Source organism: Monodon monoceros, unplaced genomic scaffold, assembly GCF_005190385.1.
Source record: "Monodon monoceros isolate NGI ecotype Baffin Bay Population unplaced genomic scaffold, NGI_Narwhal_1 Super_Scaffold_1, whole genome shotgun sequence".
NCBI classification, from domain to species: Eukaryota; Metazoa; Chordata; class Mammalia; order Artiodactyla; family Monodontidae; genus Monodon; species Monodon monoceros.
Window position 1 is genome coordinate 4,063,244 of NW_021703765.1, and position 27,834 is coordinate 4,091,077.

At 39.6% G+C, this 27,834-nt stretch overlaps 1 protein-coding gene across 5 annotated transcripts in view; it reads right to left on the reverse strand.

Annotated features, from left to right (window-relative positions):
• Nucleotides 1-27,834, reverse strand: part of ZNF407 (zinc finger protein 407) — a 418,202-nt gene that overhangs the window by 376,049 nt on the left and 14,319 nt on the right. For 4 of the 5 annotated variants that reach the window (XM_029229939.1, XM_029229956.1, XM_029229964.1 and 1 more), the window contains exons 2-3: nt 12,922-17,655; nt 7,503-7,617 (exon numbers count right to left, since the gene is read on the reverse strand). In XM_029229939.1, coding sequence (XP_029085772.1) covers nt 7,503-7,617; nt 12,922-17,596 — 4,790 coding nt within the window. In that variant the 5' untranslated portion in view covers nt 17,597-17,655. Of the gene's footprint in view, nt 1-7,502; nt 7,618-12,921; nt 17,656-18,245; nt 18,281-27,834 lie in introns of those variants that run through there. The other variant, XM_029229948.1, reaches the window with a different exon arrangement.

Genomic DNA, 27,834 nt, shown 5'->3' on the forward strand with positions numbered 1-27,834 from the left:
GAGATCAGCTCGGTGCTTTCTGACCACCTAGAGGGCTGGGATAGGAAGGGTGGGAGGGAGGGAGACACAAGAGTAAAGAGATATGGGAACATATGTATATGTATAACTGATGCACTTTGTTATAAAGCAGAAACTAACACACCATTGTAAAGCAATTATACTCCAATAAAGATGTAAAAAAAAAAAAGGAAGTGACGGAAAGCAGAGGGAAAGGCCAGCATTCAGCACCGTAGCAAGGCACGGTTTTGTGATCTGGCCCTGCCACCTGCCCCTTCCTTTACAGTCCCACCTCAGGGACAGCTGAAGTCCCTGTGGCTCCTGAACTCGCCATGCTCCTGGCTGAACCTCCCCAAAGCCCTGCCTGGAATGGGCTGCCCCTGGCTGCCTGCCTAACCCCCACTCACCTTCACATCACGCTACCTAGCTGATGAAATATTTTTTGAATCGGCAACAAGATTCAGAAAAGACTTGGGCATTTCTTTACCTGAGCTTTCTCCATCCATTTGCAGCAGATATCATTTTGATCTTTTAACCCTAAAGACTAACAGCACATACTGATGCTCCACAAATATTTAATATTAAAAAAATCCCCCGCTTCACCCCTTCTAAGCACTTAAACTCCAGGAATTTCTCGCAGTGTTCTTAATATGCCATGCTATTCCATACTTCACTACTTTTGCTCTTTTGTTCCCTCTAATAAAAAAGTGTCCTTTTTTGCCTTGTGTATAAATACCTCCTCATCCTTCGAGAACCAACGCAAACCCATCCTCTGAATGAAGCCTTTCCTGCTGCTCCCAAGCAGAGCTGGGCACCCTTCCTCTGTGGACCACCATCCCCCGCTCTTTCCCCTGTAGTCTGAGTCTGTCTCTCCTACTTGGAGCACGTGACCGCAGGGCCCTTGCACCACCTGGGCCTACTTGAAGAGGAAACTGTCAAGAATCTGCCCAATGGGAAATGAATGAATACCTGAATCAATGGTTGTACTTCCCTCGTATCTACATTTCCAACACCTCCTCTTATTCAGTCTCAGACAAATCAAAGAGCAAAACCCTGTAGAAAGTAAAGGACTTTCAGAAACACAGCAACAGGAAGAGGGAGGGAGAAAACAGGTTAACAATAAAAAAAAAAAAAAAAAAAAAAATCACAGGACAGGCAAAGGAAACCAGAGGAGTAGCTGCCCTTCTGTATTTCACTCCTGGGATCAGGAGGGCTAAAGAATCCTGTGATTCCACAATAACATTTTAAAGTCACCATGGAACATTTTAAAATAAAAATAAAGCAAAAATTACTTAAGTCACTGAGATAAGACCTTTTCACTGGAAAAGACCTTAGAGACAGAGGCCAGTGTTTTCAACTACAACACCAACAAATGACAATGTGTATTTTATTTCTATTTTCTTATGAGCTGATCACACTTACTGCCTTGGAATAAATCTATGACCCTACTCTTCCAAGGCAAAAATTCAAGAAAACACTATCACAAAAAAGGAGCACAGGATATGGTGGTGACGAAGATGCCCTCCTCTCCCTGTGAGGAGAGGCGGAAAACAGTTTCTTCTGTTCCTTCCCTGTTATCCTAACCACACCCCCGACTCTCCCCTGGATTTACAAAGCAGTTCACTAAAAAATATCCTACAATCGTATCTGAGAAAAAGTGTATTTTATTTTAATATAATAACCAAGATATCTCCTAGATTTTCAAAATAAAAAGTGATTTGTTTATAAAAAATATAAAATAACATCCATTCAGTATTTAAATGGTATTTCAAGGACTTCAACATCAGAGGAATAAACTAACAATGTACATTTGGTACTCCTCACTGACAGGAAGAGAGACAGTCAGCATTGTGTGGGATTTTTAAATTTTCAAACTAAAGACAAAAATATACCATTAAACAAAAAGCATTAAAATATTATAGAGATAAAATATGTAACACATCCTTTATAACAAGAGTATTTTAATGTTAGTTTTGATGTTTTTTATAAAATTGAGAGATGCTGCCCTTTATATTGTTACATGCATAATTTATGACATGATATAAAACAAACTTTTTCTATCTATATCTTTTTTTCTATGTCTCTTTAACCAAAACAACCAGCCGAACCAAAAACTTATTTTATTTGGATACATCTGTAGATATGATGGCTGTAATTAACTGTTCAGCTAAAAATGCAATCCCATGGTGCTCTTAATGATTTAGGTACACACAGCTTTAATTCTCAGAGCAGACTAAAAATAGTGATTTTAATTTATTCCTGCTGCCTGAAATTACACACAACCATGTATTTTTAAATATTTCCAGCCTATAAAAATTACTAATTTTTGCCACTTGTGTTTATCTGCATTTAGACTTTGATTTGGATAAATTAAGCTCTCAAGTGTTCCTTGCTTTATGAAACTCTGCATGTTGTACACTTCAACACAAATAAATGACTTGTACCATTAGAGGTTTAAATAATGTAATGTATTTCATGCTCAGCCTGAAGCTGGATTCCAATGAAGTTGCTAATGCACGTAATGATTAAGTGTAACTCAAATACTAACTGTGTTGTTGAAAACATGACAGGCAATAATTTGGTCTATTATATTCTGCCATTTAATTGCCTAGTACAGACATTCTCTGACACGTTATGAAGCAATGATTTACAATTATTCAAGCTGCAAAGGTCAGAAAGTGACATTATAATCATCTACATAGAGATCCCTTCTAATGCACAAAAACTAGGTAATGCCACACACACACAAAAAAAGAGTTTTGCTGCATTAGTAACTTTCTATTTAAGGTTTCTTAAACCAACTAAGAACAAACAGTTCATAAGCACATTAATACACAATAGAAAATGTCTAGAATCTTTTCATGAACCCAGAGGTGACAGATTTAGTAAATGCCCTATTCTCTCCGGATTAGGTAAGTACTACTCAACTGTTTATATACAAGATTCAAGATTAGACACAGGGAAAGCAGTCAGAAAATAACATAACCCCTAAATCATGCATACTGGGGTTTTTGTGAATAATGGCATACAAAAGTTAGGTATCATTTCCCGGGTTTACTGAAATCACAGGCTACTTACTAATTTTCTACTTAGTCTTTTTTTGTAGTAACTAGTAATGAAAAACAAAAACCATAACCCAAGAAGATCAATTTTACCCCTCTCACCCTAATGGAAAGACAATAAAATCTTCACTTTTTTAGGCACTTATTTCTATGATACTAACATGTTCAATCTGTAACAACTCAAGTGCAATAAATTATCAACACATAAAGAACAATGAGGAAAAATAATAAAATTATTTAAAACAACACTTTAATATGAGAAAAGTGAAACAGAGAGAGACCAAAAAGAGAGAGAGAGAGAAAGAGACTGAATACCAGAATATTAAAATAAAATACAGTGCAAGCAATTTTTTAGAATAATGTAAGTCTGAGCAAAAGCAGAAAACAAAAGTGGCTGGGGGCTGGAAGTTACAGCTATCACATGCTAGAGAAAACAACCTAGAGAGAAAAAAAATAAGTACAAATTAAAATCAGTAACTAAAACAACAGATATTACAAAAGCAAAGAAATAAAGAAAAGGTACAGTTAAAAGGAAGGAAACAGTGGTCTACCATTACTAGCCCATAATTTAACTCCATCACTAAAAATACTTTTACTCTCAGGTTTACCATCTGTACAATGGGGTAATAAACATGAGATAAACAATCTCATGAAACTGAGATCAACAAATGAAACGACTGCTAATTAAGCTGTACACTAAAACACAGCACTGCTTAAATACTATTTATTACTGAGAGTATTATATATACACTAATGTGTGTGTGTATGTGTGTACACACACGGAGGAAGAGATTATTAAAATAAATGTAAATGAATTTAACAAAACATGGTTTCCACAATGATGTTCTTAAGCCATTGAGATTTTTAAGGTCTTGACTACTGAAAAATAGCAAAGGTAAAGATCACGGACTTAGTAAAAACGTGTTTACCTATTTTTAAACATACGTTCCCAACAAAATTATTAACTTCTATATAAGGTGCTTTCTATTATTTTTTATTTTCTCCCCCACTAAGCCCTATGTCCGACCCATAGCACATTTTCATGTTAACTATCCAACAAGTGCTAAATATAAATTCACCTATATTCTATAAAATTCCTCTTGAGGTCATGCTCAGAAGTAAGAAAAACATTAAGAAACTGTAATTCAAAAAGTGCTCCTCCTAAAAGTGAAAGTAAAATGAAAGGCTTTTAAATGAAGTTATCTATAACATGTTCTTAAAACAGCGAGTGCAGAGCAATACATTTCTGAAACCTATACCCTGACATAAGCATGTAAACCATGGGTAAACAAAACTTAAATCTTGAATTCTGAATCCCAGCTAGCATTAGGAATTAGACATCGAATACAATACATTCAGCCTCTTTGGTCAAATAACTCAAATCCATGATATACTGTGGCTAAGATTTGCCGATGAGGGGGACAGAGAGATCTTGAAATTGAGCTTAAAAATTCAAAGAAGATCAGTGTAGGTTCAAACAACTGAAATAAAAGTTTAAAAGGCAGTTTTTATTAAAGGAGTAGCTAATGCACAACCCTTAAATTAAGCCTTAGTAAATAATATATGATACATATTTGATGAGCATCTAAAATCTTATAGGAAAAAGAAGTCATACAATTACAAATAAACTGAAACATTAATACTGAGGTCTTTTCAACAAAATGTACTGTTTGTTGTTTTCATCAATTTCACCATAGAATATAAGATTTTTTCAAGAGGTAACTAAGGAAAAATAGTACAACACTGTGAGTAATAATTTCACTTCAAAAATGTGCCTGCCCCACTGTTTTCATATATTATTACTCTAACAGAACTGTTTGAAAAACCGTTTATTTCTTACAACTCAAACAGTGAAGGGGTTATTAGTAAAATTCTAAAACAGACACTAAGATACTAACTACTGAAGAAAAGAAAACATAGTGCAAGACCTTCTGTTTGGGACAAAATTATAGAGTTAATGTTCCTGAAAGATCACTTCACCTTTTAAAGCATGATTTTTTAAAAGGTAAAATTTATAGCAATTAAAGCTAATGAAGAAATGCAGCATGAGCTGCTTATGTTCAGGAACTAATAGGTCCACTGAGCATTTCTAAGATTATTTAGCCATCAATGATAATGAATTGACATTGTCAGTGATGTTAATGTACCAGTGCTCTCTACTGCCACTAATCTGATAGCCAATTCTCTCTTTTTTTTTTTTTTAACGTTTTTTACTTTAATTTCTAACCTACATTCTGCTCTATCCCTTTGAAACACATGGAATACAGAACAACCTATGATACTTTTTCTTTAGCATTAAAGGGTATTTAACTCATTATTGTTCTGTGTCAACTACATAGGTCGATAGGCATTCTGCAGTTTACTGAAATTCTTCAGAACTTTTAGCTTCACTGTAAAAGTATCTACCCTGTACAAGTAACTGTTATGTGGCTTTTAAATCAAATTTCACATAAAAAAATTAAGAGAACTATTATTTCTTGTTCAAATAAAATTCAACGACTATTGTAATTTTAAGTGATACAATTTGAGAATCTAGATTGCTTTTTCTATGCATACACACACACACGTAGACCTCTCTGACAGCCGTATAAAACTCAACATAGCTATATGTACTTATAATTCTTTACTTGGGAATCACTATATAAACCATTAGTGCAACATGCCAGTTGTACATGCTAAGCAACGAGCTAAGCAAGTGTGCACTGCTCAAATCACACAACCAAAGCCAATCGATCAGACATTGTTTTTGACGCTACATATGTCAGAAACTGCTCTCTGAAAGTTTCTTCTTCTCTTTCCAGGTTTTGGTAACGCTAATAAAAAATGAATGGAATTAGGTTTCTAATAACATAGTATGCAAAAATTATTTACTTATTTTGCAGACACAAAGAAGAAACTGCTTATTGTCATAGCACAAATTTTCACTGGAGTCAGGGCCTTCCTCTATCCTATAACTCACATGGTAAAAACAATAAATGAGGTATCTTTTAAAATTCCGAGACCTGGAGCAATTAAATGAACCATGTGGCACTCGACCCTTGCAGCTAAAATCAGTAGCAACAAAACTCATTCTCCCACTGATGTTCAGGGGGCTTCAGGGCAAAGGTTCCTCTTCACTTACTTTAGCTCCAAGTCACTGAACCATCAATTCTGCCAATGAATAAATCACAGGCCATGGTTAATAAAACTGCTTGCAAAGTTATTTGTAAAACTATCTTAAGGGTCAAAAAATGCAACTGCATCCTGGGATGAAATGTACAGTCCATTAAAAAACAGAAACTGTTTTTGACTTAAAAGATATTTACACAGTAGTGCTAACCAGAAGAATCTTCCACTGAAAAAATAAACTTAATATAACATGTACGCAGCTTCCCTGGTCGTGCAGTGGTTGAGAGTCCGCCTGCCGGTGCGGGGGAAGCGGGTTCATGCCCCGGTCCGGGAGGATCCCGCATGTCGCGGAGCAGCTGGGCCCGTGAGCCATGGCCGCTGAGCCTGCGCGTCCGGAGCCTGTGCTCCGCAACGGGAGAGTTATATATATATAACATGTACGCATTGCATAATTTAATTGAATCCGAAGTGTTTTGTGAATTAACCATAAGAACTGCAGGTTCCTCAGGTTTCACATAAAGTGTTTTTATACGATGCACTTATTAGTTAATTTCTCTAGCATAACAGCATTAAAATATACTTTTAATCAGAAGTAAGGTATTAAAATCCAGCTCTGAATGTCCTATGATATACCATAGATGTCATGGCATTTTAAAACCTTTCAAACATTTCTGCCAAATTAATTAGTGTTGCATTAAGGCGTCTCATTGCTTCCTATTAAATGCAACACATTTGAGTGACAATTAAACATTGTGAATGATTCTTTAGAGGAAAGAGCCATTAACTAAAACAGGAAAAAAACAAGTTTTGAAATAACGTTACAAAAAAACCTACATTATACACTGGTTTTTTAAGCGTCATCCCAGCAATAATCAGTTCTCTGAAATTAAATCTTTTTCTGCTTTTTTCCTTATAGAATGTGTCCAATGTATCCAAAGAACCATTAATGTGATTAAAATTAAAGCGGTATAGCAAAAGAAAAAAAAACATACATATACAGTCCTGAAGCTACATTATGTATTTTTTTATGTCTTTAAATGGAATTTACACTTCTCTCTGGCAATATGAATGAACATCCTATAATTTAGTCAATTTACAGATTACAGGTTCAAATTGACCTTGTAGCCCATAAAATTGCTCATCTTCAGTACAGGATTAGAAGTGGGAGAAGAATGTCATAACTGTGTTTAAGGAATTTACCATAACAATGGAAAGAAGGATACGCATGCATAATTTTAGCCACTCTTACTCCTATCAGTTTTGAATTCTGAAACAATGGATATCCTGCACATGCTTCCTGGTTCACCACGGTAGAGACGGTTTCAATTTACTCACCCACAGACATGACACTTGTATTCCCTCATCCCAAGGTGCCTTTTGACATGGTTTCTGGCATCGCCAAGCTGAGCTGTTGCAAAATGGCATATCTTGCACTTGAATGGTTTTGATCCTAAATAAATTTAACATAAAGCATGATTTGAATTTGAATAATACATTACTGATAAAGTTTTAAAAGAGGCCCAGATCTTAAATCATACTTATAATCTAATTACAAATTTCTGTCCCCCAAATGGAATACCTGCATTCCCTTCTAACTTGAACAGACACACATTCCACAATTATTCCACCAAGAAGACTTTAATGTTCCAATGAGTATTTCTAACTTTCAATAACATTTCTAAAATTTAAAGTCAAAGGTGATACACCTGGAGCAGTACTAAGCAGATGAGATGAGCTACATAATTTCAAATATTTTTCTTATAATTCACAAAAATAGTTTTAAAAGTCATTTAACATTTTAAATGGAACATTTTTAAAACATAAATGCATACAGAGTAGCTGATGTTTTTTAAAAATATATTTATTATCAAGTAAATTTCTCAGTGGCCACATCCCTGTTCCCTCATATTTCTACAGCTTTGAATTTTTTCACATTAATATTTCAGTTTTTTTTCTAACATTTATCCCAAATTATTCACAATATTACTCTTTCAATACCATACAATATAAGAATATATAGTGGATAAATTATTTGCTTTTATGATCATTTTAGAGCCAAAAATCTGTGATGATTCAGCAAATCAGAATTACTGACATTATGGCTATTGTTGATTTCAAGAACATTTCAACATAAAAGGCACAGTACCAACAATTTTTTTATTTCATAAAGAAATAAGATTAATCTATACTCAAAAATGAGGAGACAAAATTATTTCAAGAGTCCACAAACTTACTGTCAGTAATAGGTAGATTCTAACTGGAAAATAGTTACTAATTGATAATCAGTACCCATATTAACAAGAAGCAACACTCTTTCAAAGTGTAACACATATATACCATTTTCTAATTCTAACCTTTAAATCCTCAAGAAAATAAAATCATTAAAAAAAACACAGTTTAAAATTGGTACAATGTTTCCAAATTTTTCATAGCATGTTTAGTACCTACTTGGTGAAGTACCTCTTCTAATACAGTTAGACAGAATATGAAATATGTGAACTTTAATAAATATACAAAAAGAGCTCAAATAAAAAAGTTGCAGTAAATCATTTTTGATCAATGGAACTTTGCCCAATGCCCTTGAAAAAAAATCCTGCAAGAATACTGTGTTGAAATTGAAGTGCTCAGTGAAAAATTTTAGAGTCTTAAATTTCAATTTATTTCCCAAAAGCTGACAAAAAAAGTGAAGCATTTAATTTTAATCTTCTAACAGAAATAAAAAAGTCAACAGTACTAAGCACGGGCAAAGTTGAATATTTCACAGTTCAAAGACAATGAAGCCAGATCTTCTAATACTTCCATTTCTACTGTTAGAAGTAGAGGTAAAATATATTTAGCACCTGAATGGTTGTATCTAGTCAGCTTTATATGTTTAAATGTCAAAAGCAGGTTGAGACTGCAGCTTACAGCAATCACATTCTATCAGTTACATTAGAAACTACAGTTTATTTAAATGATTCTGATAAAACTAAGCCTATCACTACTTTGAAACATTTCATCTTGACACAGCATTCTATAAAGGGACTTGTAAAAGAAAAGAGTGAGAAGAACCAACTCACTTGTACTTTAAATTAAACTGCATTAAAGGTAATTAGGAAATTATTAATCAACAATAACATCGGGACTCTAAACAAAGAAGATAAAGCTCTCTCAACACGTGTATTATTACAATTTTGGTGAAAGGATCCAAAATATCTTGTGACTCAAGCCCTTGTGTGCTCGCTCTGCACTACAGGGTGTGAGTTCCTCTGTGTGGCAGCACACGGGCCACGGGGGCCAGACACAGACCTTCAGCGCTTTCAGTGGACTGTCCGTGGCTCCCTGGTGGAAACCGCAGTTCCTTCGGGTTTCAGCCATCACTGCTGGTGTGCTGACAACACATCCACGAGTCACCCTGTTGACTGTTTCCATGTAGAAATCACGGAGGCCCTGACTACTTTTTGTATCTTACATGCAGAGATGTGTTAACATCTCCTTCCTGGCCATAAAAATTCTAATACTACGGGACTAGGGGTAACATTTTTCTGTATAAGAAAACAAGAAATGTCCCATTTTTTTTCCTGATAGCGTAACCATTTTTAAGCCTGCTAGGCCCATTCCAAAATGAATCCAGGCATAGTATTTTTAAGGCGAAATTTGTAAGACCATATATTTCTAAATTTGTCTTTCAGGCATGTTGAGATTATTATAAACTGTCAATATTATTTTAAATAGTCCCACTCCATGCGACAGCATTACCCTCAGTAGTTTTTGTTTTGTTTTAGTTTGGCCTGTGAGGTTTTCTGAAAGGGAAAAATGAAAGAGGGTCTCTAGCTGTCTGGCACCTCACAATGTTACCTAAAGAATTCCAAAGACTTTAAAAACAAAGCCTCCCCCTCAGACCTGCACTGGCCTTCCTCAACTTCATTCACTGCCAACTGCTAGGCATACATGGACGTGACACTGACACTTAAAAAATCATAAGGAGACTTTAGGTCTTAAAGAATCAAGTAAGATGGATACAACCCATTATCTAATTAATGCTTCTCCACTCCACAATCCTCCCTACACTGAACACTTCACTGGTTCCTCTGCTCATCTGTTTACTCCTTCATTCAACAAACAGCACTGAAAGCCAGCACCACATGGGGGTGAAGCAGTGAGCAAAGCAGAGGCCCTGCCCTCACTGCGCTTAAACTCAACGCACTAACTCCCCCTAACCGCCTCTTCCCAAGCTGTTCTGGCTTCTAAACCGTCACTTATTAAGGTACAAACACCACCAGCCCTAATGTTCTCCCACGTGTGGACATTTCCAAATAGCGCCAGAGACCCGCAGGCTCTGAACAGGAAGTTAAGGGCTTCAGAGAGTCTTCTGACTTAATGACCTCTGGTATAGGAAATTAAAGCTCTAACTACCAGAACAATGCCAGAGAGAAAATGAACAGCTTTTCCTGTATTACTAACGCAAAGGGAAAGGAGACGCTGCACTTTCTGGTCATGTGGATGGCTTCATACCAGCGAGCACTCAGGAAAACTCTGGGAGGCTTTTATCCCACAATCCTTGATAACCAAAACTCATTTGTTTCTTCAAGTGCTGCTTTTATAGTGTTAAGGATGGGAAGAAAAGGTTACATAAAACATATAGTAAATCACAAAATATGAAAACAGGGATTGGAAGAATAAGCCCTTTTCCAGTTAACCATTAATAACAGTCCCTGAATTACTATTTCATGGACATAAGCAAAGTATCAGAGAAGCAATTCTTTTTAAGATGCCCCCAGGAAAAAAAACAAAAGAAAACAACAACAACGACAAAAAAGCCTTGGATTAAAACCTGGATAGCAACCTCCCAGCAAAAAATGACTTGCAAAATTGAAATGTCGGCTGGCACTGGGGACTCAGGAAGAGAGCTCTTTGCGGTGCCTCAGAACACCATAAAAATGTACTTGCTGATAAGCCAACAGGAGATGTTAAAAAGTATGCTAACTTTTACTAAATGTTACAATCAATGATGTAACTTATATAAGTAGGGTTACTCTGTCACACATTGATAGTTACCTCACTTTCACATCCACATTAACTTGATTTTAAATGCAATTAATACATATAGTCAAGGAAGACTAATGGACTACATTCTGCACTTAACCTGGTGGACATTTTCAAATGGCACAAGTGACCAGTGCAAACCTATTTTGCATTGTAAACGACTAAATAAATCTTAATGGATTAAGAATGATCAGCTATCAACACACAAGGGAAATTAAGTGCTGAAATGCCTACATTGATTATTTTAAATTATTAGCCTTACTCTGTTCTTGAATTTGTATGCTTTTAGTGAGCTTTAACACATTTACAAGACTTATTGACTATAATTACAAGAGAATTCAAGTAATGGACACATCAATTATAAGCAACATGTCTTGACCAGACAGTTGCATAAAGAATTCTAAAAAGAGCTCCATTAGCATCTTCCTCTTAGTTTTATTCAGTTTTATCTGCCTTAAGAGGGCATGTTAAGAAAGAATCTATTTTCTGCACACATGAACGAGCCTGATTTCTAAAACCATATCATTTCAGAAAGTGAGCGGCAACACGGTACCGACAGAGGTATTAATAAGGCCAACAAATAAGTATCTGACCTTACTCTCCAGGGGTGGTTCTACTACATGGGAAGAGCTGGGATCAAGAGTACAATGTTTATATTTACCTAGATTAACCTTATGCAGGTTGCCCTGTTACTTTCTTCAGCGAAAAACTTTCATCTATCTTTAATCACCCTAAACTATTAATAATGTTTCATACCCTTTTGTCTTCCTCCTTGTAACCGTGCACTAAGTTTCAAAAACTGCATGAATTTAAAGTATATCTTTAATAATAAGCCATTGTTTAAAAGTACAGTAAAATAAACCTTACAGTTTTAATGAAAATATGTTCATTGAAATGTGAATTTATTATTCAAATCCACTCATAAATTCAACCATGGAGACAGAACTTGTCTAAGCAGAGCACAATGATTTAGAAAAGCTGTCCATTTAAAACAAAGAATGTATGGCAGGTTTATAGAAACAGTGCAGCGAATTTTAACATAAATTTAGAATAGTGGCTTATGTATTTTCCACAAAAAGTTTTCTTAAAAAATTTCTACCTAAAATTGAACATTAAAATGGAACACTACATGTGACAGCACAGAAATTAAATCAAGTGCTACCTCCATGCAAACCAAATCCCCAGGACATATTAACTTTGAAAAGTGTTCACTAATTTTGATCCTTGAAAGCAGAATCTTGTTGCCTAGGAGTTACACTTTGGGATATAAACTATCTGGCAATGAATACATTTAAATCCCTAAAACTGTAAGAAAAATTTCATATTCCACTCCTCAAAAGCCACTTAATATGTCCTCTGAAACCCAAAGTGCCACTTAATAGACACCCTGGAAAACCAAACAACTAGGACTTAGAGACAACTGAAAAGCTGTGAGAGACAGGAATTTAACAAACGCATCAGAGGGACTAGGCTTCTTGATAAAAGAGATCTGCCAAACATCGTGCCTTTGGAATCACTAAGGCTCAATTAATTACCTTAAGAAATGTTAAGTGTCAACAAAGACTATCGCAGCGTCCAGAGCCACGGGGCAGTGGGAGGTGAACTGGGTGGAGGCCGACTGGCAAATGCAGTTAAGGACTCCACATTTGGATGGGAACAAATGTCCGAACTCTATCAATCACTCCTCTGCACCTGGTGGGTAAAGAGAGATTTGCTGCACTTTACTTACCTGTGTGAGTGCGAATGTGTGCTAGGAATGCCATCGAATTGCTACTGCGACACATCTTCCCACAGTACTTGCAAACGTTCCCCTGATTTTCCTCTCTCTCGCGGTTGATTTGCTCAGTGTCTTCCACTATGTACTTATTCACCTCTCGGAGCAGTTCCTCATGCTGCCCTTTAATATGCAGAAATAAATTCTGTTCAGAATCAAAGGGCTCTGTACACTTGACACATTTAAAGGTGGCCCCTCCCTCGGGAAGCTCCTCAACGCTGGCCTGTTCATTTCTCATGTGACCAGCACTGGCCAAATGCTGATGGAGGTTGCTCTCCGTGTAGAACGACTTTCCACACAGCAGACAGTGGAAGTGTTTCTCTTTTGTAGGATGCTTCATGGCTATGTGAACATTCAGTCCACTCAAACCATCTGCTAAGAAGCCACAGTCATCACAACGAATTCGTGTGGATTCGGCAAAGGAACTGCCGTCGGATTTCTTCTTTTTCACACCTTGAGCACAGTCCTTTAAGGGCAACTCACTCATTCTCACTCCTGCTGCTATGAGCCCCTCTTCAGACTGGTCTAACAGGTCCCCATCTTCAGGGTTCTTTATCCTTATGATGGAAGAATCAAACCGGCCAAAACTGTACACGGCTTGTCCTTTATCATCAATACTGATTATAGTTTCATAAACATCAGTATTTTCAACGGTGCTATCAGAAGCTGGACCATCCTCTTCCAAAATTATTTTACTTTCATGTTGGGAATTCATCAGAATCTCCTTATTCTCTAGAACGGGATCTTCTGGCACATCTTTCAAATCCCCTGAACTCTGCACACTTCCAACTTTGTTCTGACCACTGCCACCCAGGTTGAGCTCTTCTCCAGTTGCTCTCAGCATGGTGCTCTCAGCCGAATGCTCTCCTTCTAGAGCTCCGGGGCACACACGTTTGCCAAGGACTTTATCTGCCTTGTCCCCTACGTTTCCGCCATCACTCTTGAAATGTGTGTCTGGATCACTGACGTCATTCAACATACTGTGGTTTTTCTTTGCTGGCTCATAATTCAAAGCTGAGCTTCCTGAATTTTCATTCTGAAAGTTGCCTGGGGAGCCATAATTAGAGGAAATATTAAGGGACACCATCTCCTCCGGTTTTGTAACTTTATCCTTGGCAAGGGGCGGCTGGAAAGCTTCACGAAAGGAATGATCTTCGCTGAGATTAGATTCTTCCTCAGTCTCAATTTCTACAGAGCCAGGAGCGCAGAGCACTTTGGACATATCTAAATTAGTATTCTCATCCAAAATAGAACAATCAGCAGCATTTCTAGTTCTGAGAGTTTCAGAGGGTTGGTCTGAAATTATCTGAAATTCTTCAGAACTTTGCTGATGCTGCCCTTCAGGAATAATGATGGTTTTGGACATTTCTGCAGAACTGGCTTCTACGTTAGAAGAGTTCAGGTAAGACTGCCTTTTCATCTTATGTTTTTCTGTTGCTGCGTGCCTGGTCATCTCCCGCCGAGTCACAGCATAGTAATCACACGCCATGCAATAAAACGCAAACTCTCTTGTATGTTTCCGTTTTACGTGCAGTTCTAGAGAAGGAGAAGAGTAAGCGTTAAACTCACAGCGCGCACATTTGTTATCTCCTGTACCTGCGTCATCTCCCTGGGAGCAGGCATTGCCCTGATGGATAAGGTCCTCTGGTTCTAGAGACGTTTGTTCCTTTCTCTCAAGAATGTGACCGTTCGTTTCCCCATCTGTAGAATGAAATACATTCTCAACGTCGACTTCAACTGGATTCCCTTGCTCTAGTACTGGCTTTTCCGAAACACAGGTGTCTGCTTCAGCTGACTCGTTGGCAGGTACATCCGAAACTGCTGAAGTGGTGTTCTTCCTACAGGCTTCAGGGTTCCCCCCTTCCGGGCCAACAATGATATCTGAACTTGGTTTTCCACTCGCTTCTATTTCTACACGTCCTTTATGTTTCTTGGTGGCACAATGACGTTCCATGTCTCCCTTAGTTACAGTATAGTACTTACACACTTTGCATAAATAACTGTACTGGTGACTGTGTTTTCGTCTAATGTGCACGGTCAAGTTTGTAATACTCGAGGCCAAAAGACCACAATGTGAACACGTCCGTGAGATGTTACCTTTAGGTCTCCCTCTCTTTGGGGCAGTGGTCAAAGTTAATTCAGCCTCTTTGGTGATTACACCAGATTGTGACAGTTCCTGGGGAAGGAGGATGCTCTTGTCGAGACAGGTGTGCTCCTGGAATTGCACACCTTCCACATGGCCTTCTATCCTTCCATTCCCAGAAATGGTAAACTCTTCTTTTTTGTCATTTGCACCTATGCAGACCCTTTCAATACATTCTTCAAAGCTTAAGCCAATATTATTTTTCTTAGCATTTTCAAGATGTTTGCTTCTCTTAATGTGTTTCTCCATTCCTTCTTTGCTCAATGAGTAAAGATTACATGCCTTACACAGAAAGTGATAGTCTTGACCGTGGCGGAGTTTTATGTGTCTTGTGAGAACAGTGGAAGATCTTGTTTTATAAAAACACTTCTTACACTGAAACTGAGGCTTATTCGCATGTCTTACTTCATTTCCATGGCTTACCCTGGACTGAACTGGCTCTTCCTGAGCTGCTTTTCCTGACTCACTCACAGAATCTTTTGTATTTTCTGATTCTAAAGTACTTAAAGGTAAAGTCTGTAAAACCAAATCATTGTTAAATGATTGAGAAGTCTTTGGCTGACCCAACAAGTGAATGTGCTTCTCAGTTGTCTTGTGTTCCTCCATGTCTTTCTCAGACGAGAAGCACAGATCACAAGGCGTGCAAAGGAAACCCCTACTGTGCTTTTCCTTCATGTGGTCTCTCAGGTACATTTCATTCAAGGAAGTAAAGGAACAACACTGACAACTGAGGCCGGGGGCGGTCTGCTGATGCTGGTTATTGTGCGAGTGTGCATCCAAGTCCCTCCTGGACGCCCTGGAAAAGCCACATGTCTGGCAGTGAGACTGCATCTCTCCTGCGTGGCACCTCTTCCCATGGATTTCCAACTCTGTCCTGTTTGTGGCTGTGTGTCCACAGTCTGTACACGTACACAACACCTGGTCGTCCGAAGGCGGCCTCACCGTCACTGAGTCAAAGGGGCATGGGAGATGGGAGCTTCTCCTGTCTTGCTTCAGGTCCTGGGTCTCTGCGGATGTGATGCACAGACCCTGGACGCTGCCACCGGTTTCTGCAGGCTGAGGTGTTGACTCAGCATCACTTGTTTTCATCTGTGTTCTAAAGTGTTTCAAGCACAGCCTCTGAGTTTCAGTAGTGCCTCTTTTGTTAACTCCTAAAAGAGTGAACCTTTTCTTCGCCTGGCCCCTTAGGGCGAAAGCGCCGCTGCGTCGTCGGAAGCTGCTGCCCAGCATGAGGACGTTCCGCTCAGGTCTGGGTCTTGAGGCCGTACTGACACCGTGGGCTGCCTGGAGGGTGTTTCTGGTAGATTCCAATTTCTCTAGGAGACCCTCTGAGGTGACTAAGTCTCCTAACTTTTTACTCTGGTTTTCAGGATTCTGAGGTATATCGAGGGAGGTTACATTTTCTTCAACAATCTCTACTTTTTCTGGCGAAGTATTCCTGGATGGCATCATTTCAACCAGCAACTCACTGCCACTTCCACTTTGTTTAGAAATGCTTCCTCTGAAATCTTTAAATTTGCTTCCAACGTTTCGTAATCCTTTTGAACCGCCATTCTTTGCTATTGGCTTAGACGCTCTTGGCTTTGTGTGAACACTTTTTGTTCCCATGGGACATGGCTTCTTAGGAAAAGGCTGTTTGGTTAAGATCTGTACAAACCCTCCACGAGCAGCAAGGTTCTGACGCCGGAGATGTGTTTTGCCAAGATAGTGTGCGTTCAACAGGTTCTCCTCCACACACTGAAAGCCACAGAGGTCACAAGAAAAGACCCTCTGCGGCCCGTGCGCCTGCCTGACATGCACATGTAAGGCTGCGCTGCTCTCCGCTTTGTGGCCACAGGGGCCACAGGCGTGGTCCTCAGGCTGCTGCATGTGACACTCGGCATGCTTCTCCAAATCGGAGCAGGAAACAAACGAGTGACCACACGCGCCGCACTGCAGAACTGCATCCACACTTCCGAGGGTACTGCTCGCAGGCATCTCGTTCTGGGGGAAGGGAAGCTCTCTTCCTGGATCAAGGAAAACCATTTCCTGAGCGGGCTTCTTCTCAGCATCTGTTTCCAGAGAAGCAGCGTCCGTGGGGTTAACGTTGGAGGGGGCAGCAAAGGCACCAGGAAGACACACGCCTCCATCAGGGTCACTAAGGAGGGCCCCCACCCCTGTCCCCGCCAACGGGACACCCGCTTCTGGGCCTGAGCCCTCAGGCCTCTCTGACCCAGGGATGCCCAGCTCTCCCGACTGGAGGGGCTCTGCCTCAGCTAATTTCATTCTCTTGGAAGCGTGTTCATTTCCATCATTCCCCACGACAGCGCTGTCAAAGTCTGATGACTCTAAAAAGCCTCTTTTGCTTGTGGAATTTTCAGAGGAATCTGCTATCACCGCAGATACAGGCCCACAATCTACATCACGGGGTGAACTATTTCTCCAGTCTTTTGCTGCCTTGTTTGCGCTGTCACCCTCATCATTCTCTGGTTTCTTCTCAGTATCCATCGCTAATAAAGGCTGATGATGCTTCTTGTGTCAGGGGTGGCTCACTGGGCACACATAACCTGGAAGAAAATAAAAACGGTATAAAACCTTTGAACATAAAGAAAAGACACACAAGTTAGTCGAAAAGTCGACATTAAGTGACACACTAGACGAAAAATATCATAAAATTAGCCTCGAGTTCTCCTTTACATTGAGGTGGATTTGATCGCGTGTGCAAAGTCCTTTATGAAATGCATGAAATCAGGTTTGGGGCATACCACATCATCATACTGCTGACTCAGGAAGCAATGCTACATTACTTTGATAGAAAAAGTAATTTTCAACCAGCTTACAAAAAAACTTCCATGTTTTAATTCTTTTTACTGGTACATTTCAATTTACTACTTAAAAAAAAAAACAGAGAAGCCCTCTTTTCAAAGTACATTTCCGTGAACTCCCATTCTGTAGAACAGATTAAACAAAAACTGCTGTGATACAAGTCAGGGAGCCAGCCCTCCCCCTCTTTAGCTTCCCAACAGAAGCCCAAGTCCCAGTGTAAAGAAAACATAATTTTAAAACAACTGCTTCATCCTCTTCCCCTAGAGCAAAGAGTCTGACTATCATCCTTCTAAGTATATCCTAATTAACAACATGCATATGCTCATCATACATCATCGTTCATGTCCAAGCACTGTTGCCAATGAACAGCCACTCCTGTTCCAGGTGTCAATCACCAATGTCTTCATCTAACAGTCATTTTGTGTTGTCTGAAGGTTAACAGGTTAAGGGGAAATGTCACTGATAGAGTAGAATTAATAACATAAATTTTAGTGGGGGGAGGAAGAATTTTATTGAATAAAATGCTTTAAAATCAATAACATTGATTTTATTTTTCATTATGCTATTTAATTCAATTAAAACATATCATTTTCCATTTACTTTACACCATGAATGGAATTCTCAGCCAAATGCCATTTGATTTGATGTTAATTAAAAGTATTACTCATCAAGTATTATGGCCTCAAAGCTAATGGTAACTATCTTTAACTATTTTAACCATTTTTTTTTTTTTGTTTTTTTGTCACGATGACAAACCAAATGAAGGCTGTTGTTCTGACTCTGCTAAAAGTAGGGACTAGAAATTATATATAAGATAATGACACCAAAAGCATGAGTAACAATAGAAAAAATTAATAAATTGGTCTTTATCAAAATTAAAAGCTTCAGGGCTTCCCTGGTGGCGCGGTGGTTGGGAGTCTGCCTGCTGATGCAGGGGATGTGGGTTCGTGCCCCGGTCCGGGAGGATCCCACATGCCGCGGAGTGGCTGGGCCTGTGAGCCATGGCTGCTGGGCCTGCACATCCGGAGCCTGTGCTCCACGGCGGGAGAGGCCACAGCAGAGTGGGAGGCCCGTGTACCGCAAAAAAAAAAAAAAATTAAAAGCTTCAAATAACATTATCTTCAAAGACCACCAAAAAGAAGTGAAAAGATGAGCCACAGGATGGGAAAAGTGTTCTGCAAATCAATACCTGATACAGGACTTAATCCAGAATATATAAAAAAGAAATCTTATAACTCAATGATTTTTTAAAAATCCAATTTTAAAAGGAGCTGAGGGGATTTCCCTGGTGGTGCAGTGGTTAAGAATCCGCCTGCCAATGCAGGCGACACAGGTTCGAGCCCTGGTCCAGGAAGATCCCACATGCCGCAGAGTAACTAAGCCCATGCACCACAACTACTGAGCCTGCGCTCTAGAGCCCGTGAGCCACAACTACTGAAGCTCTCGTGCCTAGAGCCTGTGCTCCGCAACAAGAGAAGCCACCACAGTGAGAAGCCCACGCACCGCAAAGAAGAGGAGCCCCTGTTTGCTGCAACTAGAGAAAGCCCATGCGCAGCTATGAAGACCCAACACAGCCACAAAGACCCAACGCAGCCAAAAGTTAATAAAAAAAAATGTTTAAAGGAAAGTAGTTGAATATACATTTCCCCAAAGAAGATATGCAAATGGCCAAAAAGCACATGAAAACATACTCTACATGAGTAGTCATCAGAGAAATGCAAATCAAAACTATAATGCGACACCCACTACAATGGCTAGAATCAAAAAGTCAGATAAGGGACTTCCCTGGTGGTCCAGTGGGTAAGACTCCACACTCCCAGTGCAGGGGGCCCAGGTTCGACCCCTGGTCAGGGAACTAGATCCCACATGCATGCCACAGCTAAGAGTCCGCATGCCGCAACTAAAACCCGGCGCAGCCAAAAATGAATAATAAATTAAAAAGAAAAATTTTTAAATGTCAGGTAATACAAGTGTTGGTGAGGATGTGGAGAAATCAGAACACTCATACAATGCTAGTGGAGATGTAAAATGATGATGCCACTTTGGAAAAGAGTCTGGCAGCTCCTCAAAAGATTAAACACAGTGTATCTTACGGCCCAGCAATTCCACTCCTAGGTATATGCCCAACAGAAATAAAAACATACGTCCACACAAAAACTTGGACACAAATTTTTACAGCCGTATTATCCACAATAGCCAGGAGGTAGAAAGAACCCAAATGTGCAGCAACAGAATAATGGGTAAACAAAATGAGGTACATCCGTACAACAGAATGTTAATCGGCCACAAAAAGAATGAAGTATTAATACAAACCATGATATGGATGAACTTTGGAAACATTACGCTAAGTGAAGGAAGCCAGTTGCAAAAGACCACATACTATATGATTCCTTTTATAAGAAATACCCAGAATAGGCAAATCTATAGAGACAGAAAGTAGAATAGTGGTTCCTTAGGGCTGGGTGGGAGCACAGGACAGGAGATGGGAGACAGTGGGGTAGCGGTGGTGGATAATATCTAAAAGGTGATGAAGACGTTCTAAAATTTACTGTGGTGATGGTTGCACATGTCTGTGAGTATACTTAAATCCATTAAATCATAGTATGAATAGGTGAATTGTATGGTATGTGAATATCCCAAAAGTTGCTTAAAAATATATAAATTATCATATGTAATTTACATACAAAAATATCTTGTATTTATTACAATATAATATAGTAACATATTGTATCACTCTTATAAAAGAGTGAAAAAGATAAATGTATATAGTTTTATTACACTTACAAGATGTACAACATCAGATCACCATTTCTTCAGAATGTGTTCCAGAAAAGATAAATTATATAAAAGGTCAATAGGTGTTTTGAGGGGAAAAAATATTCCTGGTCAAATAAGTGTAGAAAACTCTGGTTTAAACAAGTGTCTTTATCACAGAATTTCTCAGTACATAAGTGTTTCCCAAACTAATTTCATTACAGAGCCCTTTGTTTATAAAGAATCAAGAGGCCAGTGTTCCAAAGGACCTTTTAGAAAATGCTGTTTTAGATAAAGCATTGGGTTTGCTATTCAACATTTGTAATTCAACAGTAAAAGGAGGAAAGAAAGTAAGAAAGAATGAATCATGTGTCTGTTCCAAAATCTTCACTTAGGGCCTACTGTATGCCAAGTATTTTTGGTTGTACTAGATACTGGAATTAAAGCAAAGAAAAAACAAAATCTCTGCCTTGCATTTTAAGGGGTGAGACTTTTTTTTTTCAATAGATATATCGTCCAGTCCAGGACATCGACTTCTGGTCAAGAGTCACAGGGACTGGATTTACTCTCATGCATGAAACAAATAAAAAAGAAAAAAACAGAATCTATGAAACAACAGCACAAGACACTGGAGATCAGGCACCAAAAGACAGTGATCCTGAGAGATGAGAAACAAACCAGGTGAGCGCCAGCTTACTGCCTGAAGAATGGACGCAGGCCACAGACAGAGCCCAGGGACCTCCTAGCAGAGAGGAGGGCAGCTAGAGCTTGTGGGGCAGAGTAAAGGAGAGGAGAGATGGCAGAAAGAGAAGCCCAGAGAGCTGCTGAGGGTCCCTCAGGACTGTCCCTCTCAAGACAGAGGACACTGCCTTCTCCCCCCAGAACTCTCTCAAGCCCTTCACGCTCACTCCCCGTAACCCACTCCCCTCCCCGCTCCCGCACCTGGAGGCAACCGCCGCTCAGAATTCTTCCACAATAGATTAGTTTTGCCTGTTCCAGAAGTTCATACAAATGACATCAGACAATATATACACTTCCGGCGGGAAGGAGGGTCTGGCTTCTTCCGCTCAGCACAATGTCTGTGTTGCATGGGTCAGCAATGTGCTCCACTTCGGTGCTGAGCACTATTCCACCACACAGATTTACAATCCTGTTGACGGACACTGAGCTACTTCCCTTTTGGGCTGTTATGATAAAGCTGCTATAAATATTCTTGCACACGTCTTTCATGAACATAGATTTTCATTGCTTTTATGTAAACACCTAGGGGTGGCCTTGCTGGGCTAGAGGGCAGATGTGTGTGCTTAACTGTATGAGAAATTGCCTGACTGATGTTCAAGGTGGCTGTACTGTTTTATACGGCCACCAGCAGTGTCAAGAATTGTGACTGATCCACTTCCTCACCAACATTTGACACTGTCAGCCTCTTCAATTTTAGTCTTTCTAGTGAGTGTGTGTGAAGTTACTCTGCATTTCCCCGGTAACTAGCGATGATGCTGAATGATGCTACATGCTTTGCAAAGTCCTTGTTAGCCTTTGGCCCGTTTCTTACATCACTTGTCTGTTTTATTATTGAGCCTATGTGTTCCGGATATAAATTCTTTGTCAGATACATGTTTTACAAATATTTTCTCCCTTTCCATTTTATAAATGTTGTCTTTTGATAAGCAGAAGTTTTAAATTTTGATGAAATCAATTTTTTCCTTGTTCTGGTTATTTATGTGTCTAGCTTGCTTTCTGTCTCCCAAGCTAGAACGTAAGGGCCTGGTTTATTTTATCCACTCACATGTCCCAAGAGCCTAGATCAATTCCAAGCACACAACAGGCACTAGAATGAACAAATATCTCACTGTGAAATAAGGAATGTCTCCTATCTAAGTATTTATTGATGAAATGAAAAGTGTCTGAGATACACTTTAAAATGGTCCAGGAAAGGAGCCTAGCGAAGGCTAGGTACCGACAGTGCTGAAAGCTGAGTGACAGTTACATGGGGATTCAGTATGCCATTCTATCAATTTTCTATGTGTTTGCATACATATATGTTTGAAAACGTCCATAACAGGAGTTATTTTCAAAAACCTTTTAACCCTTAATCTAAAACGGTGAGAATTTCTTTCAATAACGAGTCCTTTCATCTCCTCCTCTTCCGACACCGCTGTGGCCCGCGGCTACATCACCTTCGCTATGGACACTAGCAGGTGCACATGCACAGAACACACAAACACCAACCCACGGAAGACCCACACACGTACAACTATCCAGAGTCAATGCTATATAGACGGCACATGACTCATACATTTTTGGAGACAAAAGAATGACTATATTAATACGCAGAAGCAAAATAATGAGGCTCTTCATTATCTCCCATATAATGGCTCCAAAAATTCTAAAACCAAAGGAGAAAATGTTTCTACATCTGTTATTTCCCAATTGACTTTTGAAATTAATGAAATAACTCAACATCTCATTATACCAAGAAAGAACAACAAACATTCAACAAATATATATACTGAGTTGTCTAGAAAATGAAAGAACTATAATGATACAAACACATCCTTTGCCCTCAGCAGGCTCATATTCTATGAGGAGCCATGTGACATATATGGAAAGGAACTCTAATACAAGGCCACATATGGTCACGTGTGTGATATAAACAAAGAACTACAGCAGTATAAATGAGCAAGGGACCATACTGCCAAGTAGACTATTTGGCTAAAAGAGCAGAAATATCATTTGAGCTAAACCCCAGGACACTAAAACTGTTTTTTTCTTTTGTTGAGGGGGCGGGTAGGAACAGTTAAACATTTCAAGCAGAAAAAAGGGATTAGCAAAGCCGCAAAGCACACGCAATGAGCATGTGAGACTGTCAGCAGTGCAGACAGCTACAGCCCTGGCTTTCTACTGCAGGGCAACTTAAAACCCAGGCAGATGACCAACACCACATCATAGGAGGCTCCGAATTAAGAACTGGAACTTATTCAGTAGTGTCAGTGGGGAGTCACCAAAACACAGCACTGCTTCAGGAAGACTCATTTTTCAGTATGCAGGACATATCGTGGGTAGAGAAGGTCTAGAGGCAGAAAGAGCACATTATAATAATAGTTTAAGTTATAAGGCCTGAACTAGAATGACATCAGTTAAGTGGGAGTGCAAGGTGATTTAGTAAGTATCTTAAAGTGATCTAGAAGGGATTCAACAGAAATGAGGAACCTTTTATATATTCTTTTTCTTTTTTTAAAAAGAAAAACCTTCATCAGAAAGCTTATTAGGTTATTATAGCAGAATTCAAAAATTACCCAACTGGGAAAGTTCAAGGACTCTTTTCTGGAGGCAGATTTAATTCATTCACTCAACATTTATGGAAAGCCTACCATGTACCAGAAAGCACCTTTAATTCTCTGTGAACAAAGCAAAACAACAGGACAGGCATGGGACTCACTGTCAACACTCAAAGTAAGGCAGAATCGCTGCTCTTTCTGAAAGTCCTGGTGCTTGTACCCATTGGAGAAGCCAGTGAGTCTCCGATTTCTTCCCACAGCAAGGTTTCAAAATTCAGAAGACTTAGTAGGTATTTAGACTAAAATAATGAGATATATTATTAAACCAAATCTTCTTAAAGCATACGGTTCCTACACAAATTCATCAATTACCATTCAACACACATCCTCACTATGCCAAAGATTTTCAAATATGCAATTCCATTTATAGTTTCTACTCTCATCCAAATTCTCAACTAGTAGTTGTTCCTCAACTAAAAATAAATAAATAAATACGTTTTATATAGTGATCTTCAATTTTACCTATAAAAAATTATTAGCTCACCAAGAAAATGTCCCAAAAGAAAATCCCTGCTCTAACTGAAATATTCTCTGCTACAGTTTAAAAACAAAAGAAAATTTTAAAAGTGCAAGAAAAATCAAAACATGCATATACTTTCTAAGAACAATAATAAAAACCTAGAAAAATGGTACAGATGAACCGGTTTGCAGGGCAGAAACTGAGACACAGATGTAGAGAACAAACGTATGGACACCAACAGGGGAAAGCGGTGGGGGATGGTGGTGGTGGTGGGATGAACTGGGCAGTTGTGATTGACATGTAGACACTGATGTGTATAAAGCTGATGACTAATAAGGACCTGCTGTATAAAAAATAAATTAAATAAAATTTTTAAATTAAAAAAAAGAACAATAATAAAACAAATCAATAGCAGCATTCTGATGACACCTGGTGGCCATTTCTCACAGGGAGTTTTTTTCAGCATTTTTAAGAAAGTATTCCAGGAACTAGTAGAGAAACATACCAGCTATTTGACCATTTCATATGCTAACCTTACTGTGGGCAGCAAGGATGAAATTTTCCCCTTTCACTCCACCTCTCGCCTTCGTGTCTCTCTTCACCCCGTTCCTCTTTCGTGCTGAGTGTACGTAAGCGAGGCTGAGCTCTGTCTCTCACACACGCAGGGACACGCTCGCCAGGAGTAGGACGAGGCCATCCACACAGGAGACCAGCTCTCCCCACCTGCACCCCAGGCCAGCTCGCCCTCATCCCTCCTAGACTGGCCCAAATTCCTGATGCAAACGCTGTGAAGTTGGCACGCGCTGGCACCAGGCCAAGAGTAAAATCACGGCAGGGGGCACGTGTGTGGCAGGGCAGGTGTGCACACACAGGCATATACAGAAACTCCGGATGGCCTTCACCCTTTCCCTTTGGGCCTGGGAGGTCAAGGTAGGGCAGGTAAAACGCCCAGGAGCCTATTATGATGTGCAGTGGTGACAGCTGAGACAAGAATAAAGGGAAATTAGGGGACTACTCAGATGTCTTTCTTAACCTACCATTTAAACTGGACTTTTGATCGAGAATACGTCTCTTACCATTATACTATCACTAACTTAACACAGTACCACCACATCCCTATGGAGAGGCTGCTAATGAGAAACTCTGAAGCATCAGTTGTCCTTACAAACACCAAGTGCATAACATAAGGGTAATTAAAAGCGTACTTTACTTTATGTAATCCTCCTCTCACCAAACTCTCCCATCAGAAGCATCAATGCCTAACAGGGACCACAAAACAAAGCATCTGATCCTACCCCAAAAAAACACTTTTCTATGAAAATGCTCACAAGTTGAATAATTTCTTCCATGACAAAAGAGTATAATGTAACACCCTAAAAACCATTTACTAGATAACACTGGAGGCAATCTACTACAAATGGATGTGTAACATAGTTGTGGTTCATCTGCAATGGGACTGGCACGTGAATCCTGGGTCCACTAAAGCCCACCTCCTCACTGTCCCAAGAACTGGCTGCAATGCTCTCCTCAGCTATGTGTGTGAACCTGTGCTTCTCCCCACCCAGGAAAATGCCTGTGGTGGTTCAAAATGAGTCCACAGAATTCTCTGGCGCTCCCGGTAAAGCCCACCTTGGTGTGCGCTGGCCTGATGGCCTGCCTAGAAGGGACAGAAATAGCGGGGAGTGAGGGTGCCCCACCATGCTTCAGGCCTTCCCCCTTCCCTTGACAGCACCCTGTTGGGGAAGCAGGACGGCACCCCTGCAGCCCACAATGGGGGCTCCAGGAGGTGGCGAGGAACTGAAGCTTCACTACCAAGAGCCAGAAGAACTCTGACGACAGCGACGAGGGAGCAGCTCCTCCAGCCCCAGGAGAGCCTTCAGGCACTTCAGGGACGGCGGCCCACGAGAGACCTGGCGCACAGCCACCCAGGTGAGCCCACTCCCAAATCCCTGGCCGCAGAAACTGGCTTGAAGCCCCATGTTTTGACGTAATTTGTTATATAGCACTGGACTACTAATATAATGCCTGTTCTCTCCCTTTACACCCTGTCAGGAACAGACCGGCTCAAGTTCACCCCTCCTTTATATGTAGTTTATACATAATTTCCTTTCCTATATGCTCCAAACTTTAACAGGAATCTTCTGTACTAGCAAAAGAGTATTAAGCTACACAGGAGGAGGTCAATAAATGTTAAGTGAAGTATACTCCGAAATGCATATCGAGGGCAGAATTCCTAACAAACTTCCATAAGATTTTAGAACTTAAGAAACTGACATTTACATTGATGCCTCTCCCACTACCAAAGTCAGATCTGATATAGCTTACAGTGAAAAAGTGGTGTAATAAAATCAAGAGTTATTAAAGAGATAAGGTGGAATTTTAAATTTAGATTTGTATGGAATAAAAGTCCTAATATTTCTGAAAGACCTGCTCATTTTGGAGGAGGCTTTTCCTTCTTATAAGCCCTGCTAGAGTCGAGTTGGTAGCAGCCTATAACCTAACATTCCCCAAACCTGAGGAAGCGGCCCATGCAGTAAACCCATGGACAGCCACAGGTCATCGGGGCTGAACAGGCCGCAATCCTGGCCCCCAGACTGCGTAACTCCCACACCTTCCCCTGGCAGGAGGCATCCAAGCTCAGGAGATGTAGGGGTCTCCGGCCACAGGACCTGTACCTGGTTAAGCTTCACCTCCAAAGCATCTCACATGCCATGTCCAGCTCAATCCTAAAAAGAACCTTCCCCAGCCAGTCCAAGGACGCACTGAAGACAAGCAGGCTAGAACTATGTGCTCCTAAGCCCAAATGGTCAGAGTAAAGTAAAACTATCAGATGGAGAAAAAAATTCTCACTCAAGTCAGAATAGAATATTGTTTCTATTCCAGGGGTACCCACGGTCTACTTCAAATACTCAATTTGATCCTGTGTGCAAGTTAAAAATTAGAATATTTCTTTAGTGCCTAAGTGAGAGCTAAAACAATCACGAAAAAGTCATACTAAAAGGGATCAAACCATGGTAACCATAACAGAATAAGTAGGTCATCATCCCTTCATCAAAGATTGCCACCTTTCCAACACTACCTGTGAAGATGTATTAATACTAATGAAAAACAACAAATCACAGGACAAAAATAAACTGTAAAGTTAGCTCAGCCTTCTTACCTGGCTATTTCTTTTTTTTAAATCTTCCTACACTTCAAGTACTATTTTCCAAATATGTTAATTGATCCCGTAATAAAGTTAATTTTATGACTATCTTATATCAACCATCTCTGACAAATGTACCTTTTGTGGTATTTAATATATCTCCTTTCAAAAAGTATTTTTAACATCAATGTTTTGCTAGTATTTCTAATTGTTTCAATTTTTT